Source organism: Eupeodes corollae, chromosome 1, assembly GCF_945859685.1.
Source record: "Eupeodes corollae chromosome 1, idEupCoro1.1, whole genome shotgun sequence".
NCBI classification, from domain to species: Eukaryota; Metazoa; Arthropoda; class Insecta; order Diptera; family Syrphidae; genus Eupeodes; species Eupeodes corollae.
Window position 1 is genome coordinate 15,425,489 of NC_079147.1, and position 14,497 is coordinate 15,439,985.

General features: G+C 35.4%; 1 protein-coding gene across 3 annotated transcripts in view; it reads left to right on the plus strand.

Moving 5' to 3' along the window:
* LOC129940379 (band 4.1-like protein 5) overlaps positions 1-14,497 on the plus strand; it is a 52,944-nt gene that overhangs the window by 17,451 nt on the left and 20,996 nt on the right. For all 3 annotated transcript variants that reach the window (XM_056048698.1, XM_056048696.1, XM_056048695.1), the window contains exons 2-6: positions 12,653-12,800; positions 12,884-13,060; positions 13,135-13,343; positions 13,406-14,190; positions 14,336-14,458. In XM_056048698.1, the coding sequence (XP_055904673.1) occupies positions 12,653-12,800; positions 12,884-13,060; positions 13,135-13,343; positions 13,406-14,190; positions 14,336-14,458 (1,442 nt within the window). The remainder of the gene's footprint in view (positions 1-12,652; positions 12,801-12,883; positions 13,061-13,134; positions 13,344-13,405; positions 14,191-14,335; positions 14,459-14,497) is intronic.

The window sequence follows — 14,497 nt, forward strand, 5'->3', positions numbered from 1 at the left end:
ACTTTTTCAATGTAAATTATTTTTATTTGAATGGCTTTAGGTACGTAATAGATAACTAGGAGTATGAAAAGAAGATAAAAGAACGTCCACAATGGAACGTGCTTTGCTGATAGTAATTGTTAGCTATTTGCTCAATTTGTCATCAGTCATATAATAATTTGATAACAATTACAAATGTATTTACATAAATATGTCTTTTAGCTTAAAATGTATTTATTATGTAAATAAACGTATGCATACAATACAGTGCAGTGAGAAAATTTACTGTCAAATTTATGAGATTCAAAATTTCAGTCAAAGACTTTTTCTTTTAATAATTAACACAGTGCGAGGTTTAGGAAAATAGGGAATGATTTAAGAGGAGATACCGGTTCACATTGGTTGGTGGAAAAACAGAGCTGGCAAAAGCATTCCACATTCTCGAAGTGCGGTTTAAAAAAAGATCTCTGTACTTGACAGTACGTCCGAAATTAAGCTCAAATTTAAACTAGTAAGCATTGCGGAAAGTGCGAATATTACGGCTGGACTATTTGATGAGGGATTACAACTAGGTTATTCGACAGAACATCTAAGTGTTTCGGTTAAAGTTCTATCGCACTTGTTTTCGGGTCACCAGTCCAGACATGGGAGTTATATTCAAGCCTTCGACGAATAAAAGCTTTGTAATATACAGTCAGATAAGTAGGGTTGACAAATTTCTTACATCGTTGGAGAAATCCTAGGCACCTAGCAGCATTTTTGGCAATTTCGATTATGTGATCATTTCATAAGAGGTGATCTGCGATACACATACAGAGTACTGAAAGTTGATTAGTTTCCTTGATGCAAGTGCCACTTGTTGCACAAGGCATTGGATTTTTGAAGCATTCAATTCAATTCTTAACCGTGTTGCCGTTGAAGTTCTACATCCAAAGGACAAGGATGTGAATCTAGAAATTAATATGAAAAGCTGAGGGTGCTGTCATAAGCAAAATTCAAAATTCAAAATTTCAGTCAAAGACTTTTTCTTTTAATAATTAACACAGTGCGAGGTTTAGGAAAATAGGGAATGATTTAAGAGGAGATACCGGTTCACATTGGTTGGTGGAAAAACAGAGCTGGCAAAAGCATTCCACATTCTCGAAGTGCGGTTTAAAAAAAGATCTCTGTACTTGACAGTACGTCCGAAATTAAGCTCAAATTTAAACTAGTAAGCATTGCGGAAAGTGCGAATATTACGGCTGGACTATTTGATGAGGGATTACAACTAGGTTATTCGACAGAACATCTAAGTGTTTCGGTTAAAGTTCTATCGCACTTGTTTTCGGGTCACCAGTCCAGACATGGGAGTTATATTCAAGCCTTCGACGAATAAAAGCTTTGTAATATACAGTCAGATAAGTAGGGTTGACAAATTTCTTACATCGTTGGAGAAATCCTAGGCACCTAGCAGCATTTTTGGCAATTTCGATTATGTGATCATTTCATAAGAGGTGATCTGCGATACACATACAGAGTACTGAAAGTTGATTAGTTTCCTTGATGCAAGTGCCACTTGTTGCACAAGGCATTGGATTTTTGAAGCATTCAATTCAATTCTTAACCGTGTTGCCGTTGAAGTTCTACATCCAAAGGACAAGGATGTGAATCTAGAAATTAATATGAAAAGCTGAGGGTGCTGTCATAAGCAAAATAGTTTAATGGATTAGAAGTGGCAGACAAGAGATTTTTTATGAATATAAGAAAGAGAGTGGGATACAAAACAGAGCCCTGTCGAACACCAGCATTTGTTGCATGAATTTCGGACTTGTAACCATTGTATACAACTTGTATTTAACGAATAGAAAGATAGTTTCTAATCCTACGAAAAAAAGAGCTTGGTGCCGAACTCTTGCAAGTGCAATATTCTTCAGTTTTATTAATCAGTGTTTCTATGAGCTTCGAAGGAAGGGACGTGAGTGTATTTGGACGATAGTGAGAGAGGGAGGAAGATTCACCTTTTTAAGGAACAGGCTGGACAAATGCTGTTTTTCATATGCTCAAAAAGAGAATTTTAGAGTAGGAAAAGTTTGCTTAACGGTTTGCTGTTTTTATTGAACACCTTTTCAGAATAAATAGGATGGTACTATCTGGGCCAGCCGATGTGTGTATGTCAAAAAGTAGATGAAACTATAACTTTGTTAATTGCAAAGAATGGATAAAAACATAAGCAAAGTTGAGGAAAAAAGATAACATTGTATAGCTTTAAGCTCTAAAAATAATAGTAGTGTGACCTTCTAATGTTTGGTGAAAATTGTCTTTATATCTTGTTTTCCGCGAACATCTAAAACTTATAATTTTTTTTAAAAATTATTATTAATTATCAAGATCTTGTGTTCGTTTGTTCCAGGCTTCATAAAAACTAATAGTTTTGGAAGAAAAGCCAAATATAAACTCAAATATAACCTCAGTAGCTTGTGTAAAGCCCTTCATTATCACTTAATTGACTACTTGTCCAAAATCAGATAGTTTAGAAAATGTACAAGTACTTATGATCATACTGAAAAATTTAAATTTGTGAACATATGACATGTTTTAAAATGTATTTTAATTGTACGTCTTATGAAATCGAAATTCAAATGATACCAACATTTTAAGAGAAGTTATAGCTTTTTTAAAACATCTTAAATTAAAGAAACTTTGAATATGTATTAAATTGTTCGTATAAAAGCAGAAGGTAAAAGTTCTATACTGTTGTAAAAGGTTTATTTGTTAAACTTCAAATCTCCTTCCAAACATATGTTTATAAAAGTTAAGTAAAGGGTTTTTCAAAGGTGGTACTTTTCACGGGTACTGCCTCCTGCGAGGAATTGACAAATTCTACAAGAGTAACTCTTGTCATGAAAAAGTGCTTTCTCAAATTAGCCGTTCGGATTCGGCATATATAAATTGTAGGTCCCCTTCATTCCTGGCAACATTACTCGCACAAGGGAATGGTTGAGAGTTGTAAGTCACTAGGCCCTAGTTCTCAACGGACTGTTGCGCCATCCAATTTATTTCTTAAAAGGTTTTTCAATAAGGGCGGGTAGATGTTGAAATAAAATAAAACAAGCTGTTTGTGAGGTATTAACAAAATTATTTTTTTATTTGAAGGGCGCATGGATGCCATGAAATGTAGAATATGACGTCATTCAAACGTCATTCTCGGCTCCTTACGGTGTCATGGATCCGAGTGGTCTAATTTTCTTCCGCATAAATCCAGTTGAAATTGAGCTATGGCCTGTTTTATGTGCACTTTGAGGACATCGGTCGATTGTGGTTTATTTGCATAGACTAGCGACTTCAAGAAACCTCACAAGAAAAAGTCTAGCGGGAATAAATCGGATGACCTTGGTGGCCAATTCACATCACCCCTGCAAGAGATAACCTTACTCTCAAATCGTTCATGCAAAATGTCAATGGTGGCGTTTGCTGTGTGGCACGTAGTGTCGCCCTGCTGGAAGCACATGTCGTCTAAGTCCATATGGTTCAATTTGGGCCATCAAAAATTAGTTATTATCGTTATGTAGCGTTCGCTGTTGACGGTGACCGAATCACTAACGTCGTTTTTAAAAAATTACGGACCAACTACGGCTTTTTGCGGATGCATTATAACCTGGTGAACCTCGCGTGGGTTGGTGTCGTCCCATATCCGGCTTGTTGACACAGCCATTCATCCAAAAATGCGCCTTGTCACTAAAGATGATTTTCGGCCAACATTGGGGTACTCTTCCAAACGATTCGAAGCCCAGTCAACGAACAAACGGCTTTATCTATGGTCATTAACTTTCGGCCAAAATTGGGGTACTCTTCCAAACGATTCGAAGCCCAGTCAACGAACAAACGGCTTTATCTATGGTCATTAACTTCAGTTGGACCTTGTACGGGTGTAGGAACAAGTCCCGACTCAAAATTCGCCACATTGAAGTCTGCGAAAGGCCGAGTTCTTGCGTGCTGCGAGAAATAGACTGCCTCGGGTTCTGCAGTACACTTTCATGGACCGCGGTGATGTTTCCGGCGGATTTTTCCTTCCATGAACATACGGGTTTTGGTTAATTGTTTACTGAACCGGGTTCAGTTTCGTTATTTAAACGTGTTGTTTAATCGTGTAACTTGCCAGAATAGTTTGGTATAAACAATTGAATAAAAAACAAAAGATTTGACAGATGTCACCAAAACAAAATGGCCGCCAAGGGGCACGAAAATCAACCCACGCCATCCAATTGAAAAACCCTTTAGTTCACTGTTTGATTTTATTCATGAAAACCAAAAACCAAACATGTTAAAGGTTAGTTTTATTCCTAGAAAAATTGATTTACTTGTTACCTCTTAATTGAGGGTATTATAGATTTTTCAAAAACCCTCTTTTTTTAATTTTAAATGCTGCTCCAAAAGATTATGCCGGGTAAAACCTTTAAGTTTTTCAGTTTTCGAGTTTCAGTATTAAATTGCAAAATTATTCCTGATTTACTTCATATATTGGAAATTATATTTGTTATTAATGCAGTTTTTGGTTAAATTAGTTTTTCTTTTAAATGCTTATTCATTTACATATTGCGTTTTGATTGAATAATACCCCAACACATTTGAATTCCTTTACACCCTTGACAGCATTCCGTTCGTAGAACCATTTCTTTTTTTCGGTAATTCTGCCTTGCTGTTATTCTATCTAGCTTTCGTATTAGAAAACATTTGAGGATTTGTCCAGATTTATCACGAGATTCCTCAGTTTACAGCTGGAGCTTGGAGCTTATTGAACAATGAGCCTAGAGTTTCAGGCGAGTTTGACATCATCGCTTTAATTTACAGTCCCCAAGTTCTATGCACCCAGATAGATAACAAACCAATTCTCCAATAAAAAGTACAAAAAAATCAATGCTTCGTGGGTAGCCTTGTCTAACTCCTGTTATGCTTAAATATCACTCAGATTTATCAACACTTTAAACTAACGATTTCATATCTCGATAAATATAAATATTTTGAATAACTTAACCAAAAAAAATCCAAGCCCGTACAGCTTGTTCATTTAACAACTAAAAGGAAAATTCAAAAAATCAAAGAATAAGATTAATTCGCTGAACAATTGTTTTTCTGCCCCCAACATTATAACTGAAACATTACTTTGCTTGCAATTTATATTGAAACTTTGCATTGTTTTGGAAACACATCATTCACTTGGGAATGCAATATTAGCAACTATGTTCAAGTTTCGCTCCACTTAAGCGATATAGTTGCAAAGGTGTGTTTTAGTGTTCATACTTTGGTTATTTTAAACTCGATAGGTGCATAGAAGCTATCGGTATCAAATCCTCATTCCGAAAATGTTAAATGAACGTTTCTCCCAAGACTTTACACCCTATCAAACTGTAGAGCCTACAAAAATTGGATGGAATTTTTTCAACATCATAGTACGTGCGTCGGTCGCCCGCCTGCATTTGTGCGTTCACCAAACTACCACATTCAATTTTCAAACCCAACACCAAAAAGTCATAATGCAGCGCAGCTGTATTGCTGTCGAATGGAAAACAATCGTTTTGAGGTGCGGTACCGCTATATATAGCACTTGAAGTTTCTTCTATAATTTCGCTGACGTTTATTTTCCATGGTCTTAAGATACTTTTGATATGAAAGTTGATATTGAAAAAAAAAAACAACAGAGAATAATTTGTCCTTGAATGTAATGCGACAACAATAAATAACTGAGAAAAAACTAAACAAAACATTTTAGCAACATTATTTAGCTTTTGTCTATTTGACTTGATTTATTTATATTTGCGAATGCCAAATTTGTTAGTTTAAATAGTTAGTCAATCGGTGTTAATTGATGACTTAAAAATCTCATCTAACAAGCTGGAGTATGATAATATATCAATCATTGAGTAACTTTGTTAATTTGTAGTTCATTTTCAAGCTGAGGTAATATTCTTTGTTTTGGGTCGAGAAAAAAAAGGAAGTACAAATTTGTAACTACTTTCAAAGGCATGTACATATGTATGTTTATTAGATATGGTGATCTTTTCATTAACTAGTGCATCAACATAACAGATGTATGTTAAACAAATAAAAAGATGAAACAATTAAGAAAATTACACAACATTATACAAACTGAGAGATACTGCATCTTAGAAACTTAGAACATGGGGTGATATGACACAAGGCATTAAGACAAGACCGATGAATTGAAGAACAACAAACAAACAAGAGACAGTTTTTCAGCTGTTACTCAATTTTTCAAGAAAATGCGCTCAATTATGTATACTTGATTTCAAAATTTAGCTGTACGGCTTCCAAGTCTACCATCCATGATTTCTCTGATTGATGACGGTATCCTATACTTAGTGACTAGGCTATTGATCAGTTTTAAAACATACTTAAATACATTATTTTATTTACTACTTGTATGTACAACTTTGGCTAAAATGTTAAAACCATTTCTTAGTTTTGAGTTTTATTGTCACTTAATTACACAGTACAGTCAAATGTTTTGAAAGGCTTTTTGATCTGGGATTAATTTTAAAGTTAATAAGTTTATGTTTTATTTAAATATGTCACATAGTAATACATACCGCGAAACACTCCCCTTAAAACCAAAGTAATGTCATTTTAGGAAAATAGGGGCAAGTTCTAATATAATGTCATAAAAAAATCTGAAGAATACAAAAGATATCTGTCCTAAATGACCATTAATTTTTAAAGAGCAATTTTAAAAAGAAAAGATAAAGCTAAACTTTGTATTTTGATCTGCGCTGACATTTTGGCATTCAAGTCAGCTCTAGAACGATTTTTCTAAGGGACGACATTAATATACATTCTTCCAAAAAGATGCATTAGCAAAAAAAAAAATTAATGCACTTTAAGCAAAACATTTGTTTTTTTAATTGATTGAAAAATTTTCGTTTGTCACTGAATATGAGCAGATCTCACAACTCAGAGACGGTAAAATATTAATCCTTACTAAAAATCAAACTGTCGCAGACAGATCCATTTCCACAAAAAATCTATCTAACCTTTGTCCTGTCACGATCACCTTGCATAACGAACTCAACTCGTCTAAAGGCATAGTCTACGCTCCCTGTCTTATTAACGGAAATGAAAATGCAAAAAGTGACGGATGTCTACAAATTTACAAAACAAGTAGATGGAAACCAACTCCCAACAGGCTTGATGCTTTTCACTTATGACACTTTTCAAACTCCCAATACTGTTGAAATCGGCTGGTACAATGCTAGGGTCACTGAATATATTCCTAATCCCATGCGGTGCCGGAACTGCCAGTTACTTGGGCACACCACCAAACGATGCAACGGTACCCCCATGTGCCAGATATGTAATCTTCCTCCACATGCTAACTCAATACAAATACAAATCAAGACACATTTGCCAGTAAAGCAAAACAATCTAACCCCACACTTACCTCTTCACCACCAACTGAATCGATATCAACCACACATGTGACAAACAACAAAAAAATACCTGACCTACAAATAGTAACGGACAATCATACAAACACAATATTAACTTCACAGACAACGGCTCTGCTGCCCAGGAATTGAATCGGTTCAACATCTAGGCAACGGAGTCGACCCTTAAATAAAATAGACTATGGGCTCAACATTTACGGAAGCTGTCCTAAATCAACACTCAACATAATAAAACCTACATACCATCAAGCTGCAAGACGATCAAGCAACGCATTCCAAACCACACCAATCAAAAACATATTAGCTGAATCCGGGTTGCCTTCACTTAATGAGAGATATGAGGAAACGATTTTAAAATCAGCTACAAAGCTCTTGTTCCCCTCCAGATCCGATATAAACAAAGATGCTAATTCAGCCCTTCGATCCACACGCCAAAAAAGAATCCCATCAGCAATTTCATGTATATGGAACCACATATCAACCTTTAACTTGCCCACTAAAACCTCCATTATTCGAACATTATCATACCCTCCCTGGATGTGCAGACCAGAATCTTTTGAGTTGTGATTGGCCAATTACTCTAAAGACTATACACCAAAAATCGTTTACCGAAAAGTATTCGACACCATAGAAAATGAACTCATAAGCAGGAATTGGATATTCATATTCTCTGACGGTTCTAAAACAGAGCACCACACAGGCTTTGCTGTAACGTCACATAATGGCAAACTACTCAGGATAAGTCTCCTCCCTGAATACTCATCAGTTTTTACCGCAGAAGCTCTAGCTGTCTACGAAGCTTTAAAATATGCAAGAAACACCAAAGGACACTGGGTCGTATGTACAGACAGCCTCTCGGTCATCCATGCTATCATGAACTTGAATAACAGCTCCCCATCAATCACAATTCTTAGGGATATTGTTATCAAGACAGCAAACAAAGCAAAAATTATGTGGGTCCCTGCCCACATCGGCATCATGGGTAACGAATATGCTGACAAAGCTGCGAATTCTGCCAACAAATCCCCCTCCTTCTTATTCAATGCATTCGATGAGTCGGATCTTATAAGAACCATCAGAAATAAAATCGAGACAATCCAGAGGCAAAGATGGTCGACATATACCCACCACTACTCTAAAATCAATATTAGCAAAACCAAACCTATATTCCTAGCTACTGTACCCAAGGAAACTATCACAAATTTCGTTCGTCTTCGTTAAGGCCACACATCTTTAACTCACTAACATCTTCTAAAAAAGTAAACCCACCGATCTGCTCTACTTGCACAGTAACAATGGACATGCCACACCTAATAGCCCACATAAACCGACTTTTATCTAACAAAAATGTTAACATTTACGAACTACTTAAAAATATAGATGTACAAAACCTAGAAACTATTCAAAAATTAATTTTAAAACTTAACTTTAAATTATAAATCTTTATCAGCGAGCCGAAAGCCTATGCAGCTTGTGCTCTCTAAATTTTGTACTAACTTAGCAATTTAAGATTACTATGTTAGTCTGTATAAATAAATAAATAAAAAACAAGTAATCGTATGCTAAAAATAAAGTTATATAATAAATGTTCAATATTAACACTTTATCAATAAGTCAAAAAAAAAAATTATGTTTTTATTTTATACAATCCATATTTTGGGGTACCTTATATTTAAATGGTCAACAAATTAAGCTAACAGCTTTTGTCTTGTTGATCTTACGAATTTTATAAGTGATATCTCAAAAAACCTGACGTGGTAAAGCCATTTTGAAGTCGGATTTGAATTCATTTCATTAAACCCCAACGGAAAAGTGCAATTTGTTTGCCAGAAACAAAAGAAGCTGTATTTGTTCTTAGCATAGCTTCAGAAAAAATAATAACCCCTTATTACTTGTAGAAATCAAAAGATGGTGGCTTAAGCTACCTTTTAATTTACGAAAATTGGTTCATTTAACAACATACACCGCAGATCCAAAGTTTGAGTCCACTCTTATTTTACGAAGGAAATTCTAGCATCGAAAAAAAATATTCAAGTGAAAAAATAATTATACATACGTAAAACTTTAGAGGAATTTAAGAGGTGCTCCCACAATAATTATAGAATAAATATCCAGTGATTGCGGTGGCCATGTCATGGTTTTCTAAGATTTATTTGTCTTCTCTATCCTTGAGGTTATCTCGACAAATTCTGGACGTGTGATTAGGGTCATTGTCCTGTTGAAATACAAATGATTGACCCATCAATCTTAATCCAGAGATCAAAGCGTTTTCTTTCAATATCTTATTGTTTGCCTTTTTTTAAAGAAGAAGTTCAATGGCGAGTTATACGCAGCGATATCTGTAACTGCAAAGTAACTTCCCTCCGTGATTTGCCTTCACTAATAAGACAATCTCAAATAAATAACTTCAAAATGTGGCTTTTATATTAAAAACTGACAACTTCAAGTCTTAAATTATTTAGTTTTAAAAATATTTGTGTTTACTAAGGCATTCAAAAATGCTGAATTATTAAAAATTAATTATTATGAAAAATGCATTTAATACGGTTTTTGTACATTCACCCTTTTTTTCAAAAAATATGGATCAAAAATCCAACTTTACTAAAAAACAAAACATTCTTTAAACATCACTTTAAACCTCTTTTTTTCAAATTAATATACAAAAAAGCTGATATGGGTTTCCACGGTTAAAATTATAATTATCCTTGATCTAGATCTGTCAAAACACAAATTTGATTTCATGGGGCATCAAATCTACAGATCAAGATTTTTCGATAGATTTTTAAAAATGTTCAGCTCAGAATTTGACAGCTATACCGCACTTGTTAGGAAGGTAACGTTAAACATAGCTAATTTCTCTTGAAAGAAAAGGTGATTCGTTTTTATTATACGAAAAGTAGCGCACGATTTGCGAAAAAATACATACAAAAACACGGCTTCTGTTTCTTAAACTTAAAAATTAGAAAATGATGAAGTTAGTTTGTGCAACTTAAAATGTAGTCCTGACCTTAATTTTTTTTGACAGGAGGAAATCTTCAAAAGACACTTGGCAGTATTCGACACCAAGTAGTGTGGGACTTTTAACCACTAAAAATCACCTCTTCATCAGGACCAATCTTGAAGGATCGACTTCCGATTTTTCTTTCTTAATTTTGTACAATCACTTTGGGGGAAGTTTAAACATTTAATACTTTCCCATGTTTTTTTAGACCATAAGCTCATGAGGCTTGGTTCTTCTTAATCTCCGAACATAGTTTCTTATATTCAAGACGGACTCCATTTCAGAATTAGTATAACTTTGCAGTCTCTGGTTGTGCGATACAGCGTATTTTTTAACAACTTCTGTAACCATTTCTATTTGTAAGTCACGATGTAGATCGGTATTTCTTATGTACCAAGGTGCATTAACTATTCCACGAAGGACTTTGTTTTGGAATTTTTGGATGATTACGGTATTTGTTTTCTTTGTACAGTCCCATAATTGGATTCCATATGTCCAAACAGGCTTTAGTACTTGATTATACAGCATTATTTTGTTTTGGATTGATAAATCAGAGTAGTTACCAAGCAACCAGTACATTTTTCTATATTTCAAGTTTAGTTCTTCTCTTTTCTTTTTGATGTACTCTTTCCACTTAAGCTTTGCATCCAAAGTCATTCCAAGGTATTTAGCCGTATTGGCGTAAGGTACAGCTTGATTATTAATGATTATTGGAATATTGTTTATCTTTTTATTTGTAAAGTTTATATGTGAAGATTTTGTTTCATTGAGTTTGATAGGCCATTTTTCGGTCCAAGCTCTCACTGTGTCGACGGCATTTTGTAGTTTTACTGCTGTCTTAGAGACACATTTGTCAGGTACCAAAATTGCGGTATCATCTGCAAAAGTAGTCATTATGGTGTGATTACCAACTGGAATATCCCTTGTGTATAGTAAATACAGGGTAGGACCTAGGACACTTCCTTGTGGTACACCGGCTTCTATTTTCTTCAATTCCGAGTATTCTTGACCGTACCTTACTCTAAACAATCGGTCTGAGATGTACGATTTTAATATTTCAAAGTACTGCCTGGAAGATCCCTTTGCAGTTTGTACTCAAGTCCCTCATGCCAAACCTTGTCGAAAGCTTGAGCAACATCTAAGAAAATAGCTGAACATACTTGTATACTTGCTTTTTCTATAACATCCGATATTCTATGAACTTGGTCTATCGTGGAATGTTTATTTCTAAAGCCAAACTGATGGTTTGGGATTCTTTCTTCTTCTTTTTTCTATGATTTTGCTAAGTCTCTTCAGAAGCAGTTTTTCAAAAACTTTTGCCATAATTGGTATAAGCGATATTGGTCTGTAAGCCGTCACTTCTGTAGGTGGTTTACCTTGCTTTGGTATGACAATTACTTCAGCAATTTTCCAATGGTGCGGGACATACCGGTGCTTAAGGCATGCATTTATTATATATTGGAGTTTTATGAAGGCTTTCAATGGCATTTCTTTCATAACCTGAGCAGTAATTAGATCGTAACCTGGTGATTTTTTATTTGGTAGTTGATGTAAACACATACTTTTTATTTCTACCTGACCTTAATGCCATCGAAAATTTTCAGGGATCAATGGCCAGTAGCAGAGCTCATCAACGAACAAGTTCTTCAAAACATGATAAATTCTATGCCGAGATAATTAAGTTATCAAACCTTTGGCTATTATAAAAACTGGATTTTACGTCATATTGATCATTTTGAAAACGGCTGTATTTATACTTATGTATTTCTGGTACCGTATATTGAAAAAATAAATATTATAAATATAAATAATGTTTGAACCGGGTATTTTTAAATTTTTAGCACATAGTTAAAATTGAATCAGAGTCCGAAGCTATATGGTGGTTATGCTTTCTTTTTATTTTTTTAATATCTATGGTTGTTGGATTCAAAATTCTAACATGACAACTAAAGGTTTGATGACTACCGATCCTACAACCAAAATTACGTAGCGATTTTATAATTGTTTCGCAATTTTAATGTCTTCTTAAATAGGGCTATGTTTTGACCCACAATCTTGAAGTCTTGAGTGAGTGAATTCAATATTCGAGATTGAAAACAATTTTCAGTAGTTTTTCTTTATATAATTTTTATTAAGGTGTTATTTTAAACACGTTTTTGTACATCTAATTCTTTAACCCATTTAGTCTTCTACTATCAAAACTAATTACCAATACATTTTCTTTTTGTTTTAGAAAAAAGCTATGGGTAGCTATCTATACGAACAAGTTTTCTATGCTCTTGATCTCACAGAAAAGGACTACTTTGGTCTTCAATTTACCGATGCTAATCATGTCAAACATTGGTTGGATCCAACAAAAGCCATTAAAAAACAAGTCAAAAGTAATTACACTTAATAAACTTTAAAAATCATCATCAAAAAGGTCATAAAACTAATTTTTATTTGTAATTCTTTGAACATCTAGTTGGCCCACCTTATACATTCCGTTTAAAGGTTAAGTTCTATTCATCTGAGCCAAATACCCTCCGAGAAGAACTCACACGTTATTTGTTTTTCCTTCAACTCAAACAAGATCTACTAGAAGGTCGTTTAGATTGTCCCGATGACAAAGCTACAGAATTGTGTGCATTAGCTTTGCAATGTAAGTTACATTAAAGGTCGTCATCATAAATGAGTCTTATGAATAATGAACTTCTTGGTTTTTCATTGTCATAGCTGAATTGGGTGACTATGATGAACAAGTGCATACAGCAGCAACAGTATCGGAATTTCGTTTCGTTCCTGAACAAACGGAAGAATTGGAAATTGCGATTCTGGAAGAGTATAAGGGATGTCGCAGCTTGACGCCTGCACAAGCCGAGACAGCATACTTAAACAAAGCCAAATGGCTGGACATGTACGGAGTTGATATGCATACAGTCCTAGTAAGTTGTGTTATTCTTTTTCTCCATTAAATCAAATAAAACTTTCTTATTTTTTTCGAAAGGGAAAAGATGGCTGTGAATACCATTTAGGATTAACACCTACTGGCATACTAGTTTTTGAACGTGATCAGAAAATAGGTCTCTTTTTCTGGCCAAAAATCAGTAAGCTGGACTTCAAGAAGAAGAAACTAACTCTGGTGGTGATCGAAGACGACGACGAGGGTCGAGAACAGGAGCACACATTTGTCTTTCGACTGTACAATGAAAAGGCTTGCAAGCACCTCTGGAAATGTGCCGTGGAACATCATACGTTTTTCCGTCTACGCGCCCCCGTTAAGGGGCCATCTGCCCGACAGAATTTTTTCCGAATGGGTTCACGCTTTCGGTACTCGGGTCGAACAGAATTCCAGACTACAGCCCAGAGTCGAGCCCGCCGGACTGTGCAATTCGAACGGCGCCCATCGCAGAGATTCGCCAGCCGGCAATCGCACCTGCTGCGCGAACGGCAAAAAGCATCAGCTGCAGCGGCAGTAGCAGCCATCGCTGCACGAAATTCAATCGATCAAGCCAACGAAAGCCTTATACCACTACCACCGATGACAGACAATAGCCTTGTTCAAATTGATTCTCCATCCATGTCTACCATCACTCCATCGCCATCTGTGCAAACGGTAATTCACAACTCAATCTGTGAGCTACCGGACACATCTTGTGCGGCATCAATTAACTCCGGCCATATGAACACGTGCGCGTCGCTGGGTCACGTCTCGATGAAGTCAACATCTAGCACCGAAGAACCTGGCTACAGTAAAATTGGTTCATTTGGTAAAGCTGGACTTACTGTAAAGTAAGTAGAGATAATGTAGATGCACAAACGCACATACGGAAAAGATTTTAAAACATTTTTGTTGCTTTTTCTCTTTTTTTTATTTATGTTGCTTTGTGTTTTTCATTGTTTGTGCTTCTTCGTACCTGTGTACGCGGTGGTTCAGAATGGAACCTGAGACACCAGCATACCCATCGCCGACCACGAAGAACTTTGAAGACACTAATCCATTTAGGACACAATCTCATCACGGTTCGTTTGGAAAGGCTTCCATAAGTTCATCATTTAGGTATGTTTGTATGTTGTATCAAGTAAGTTGTAGAGGTAC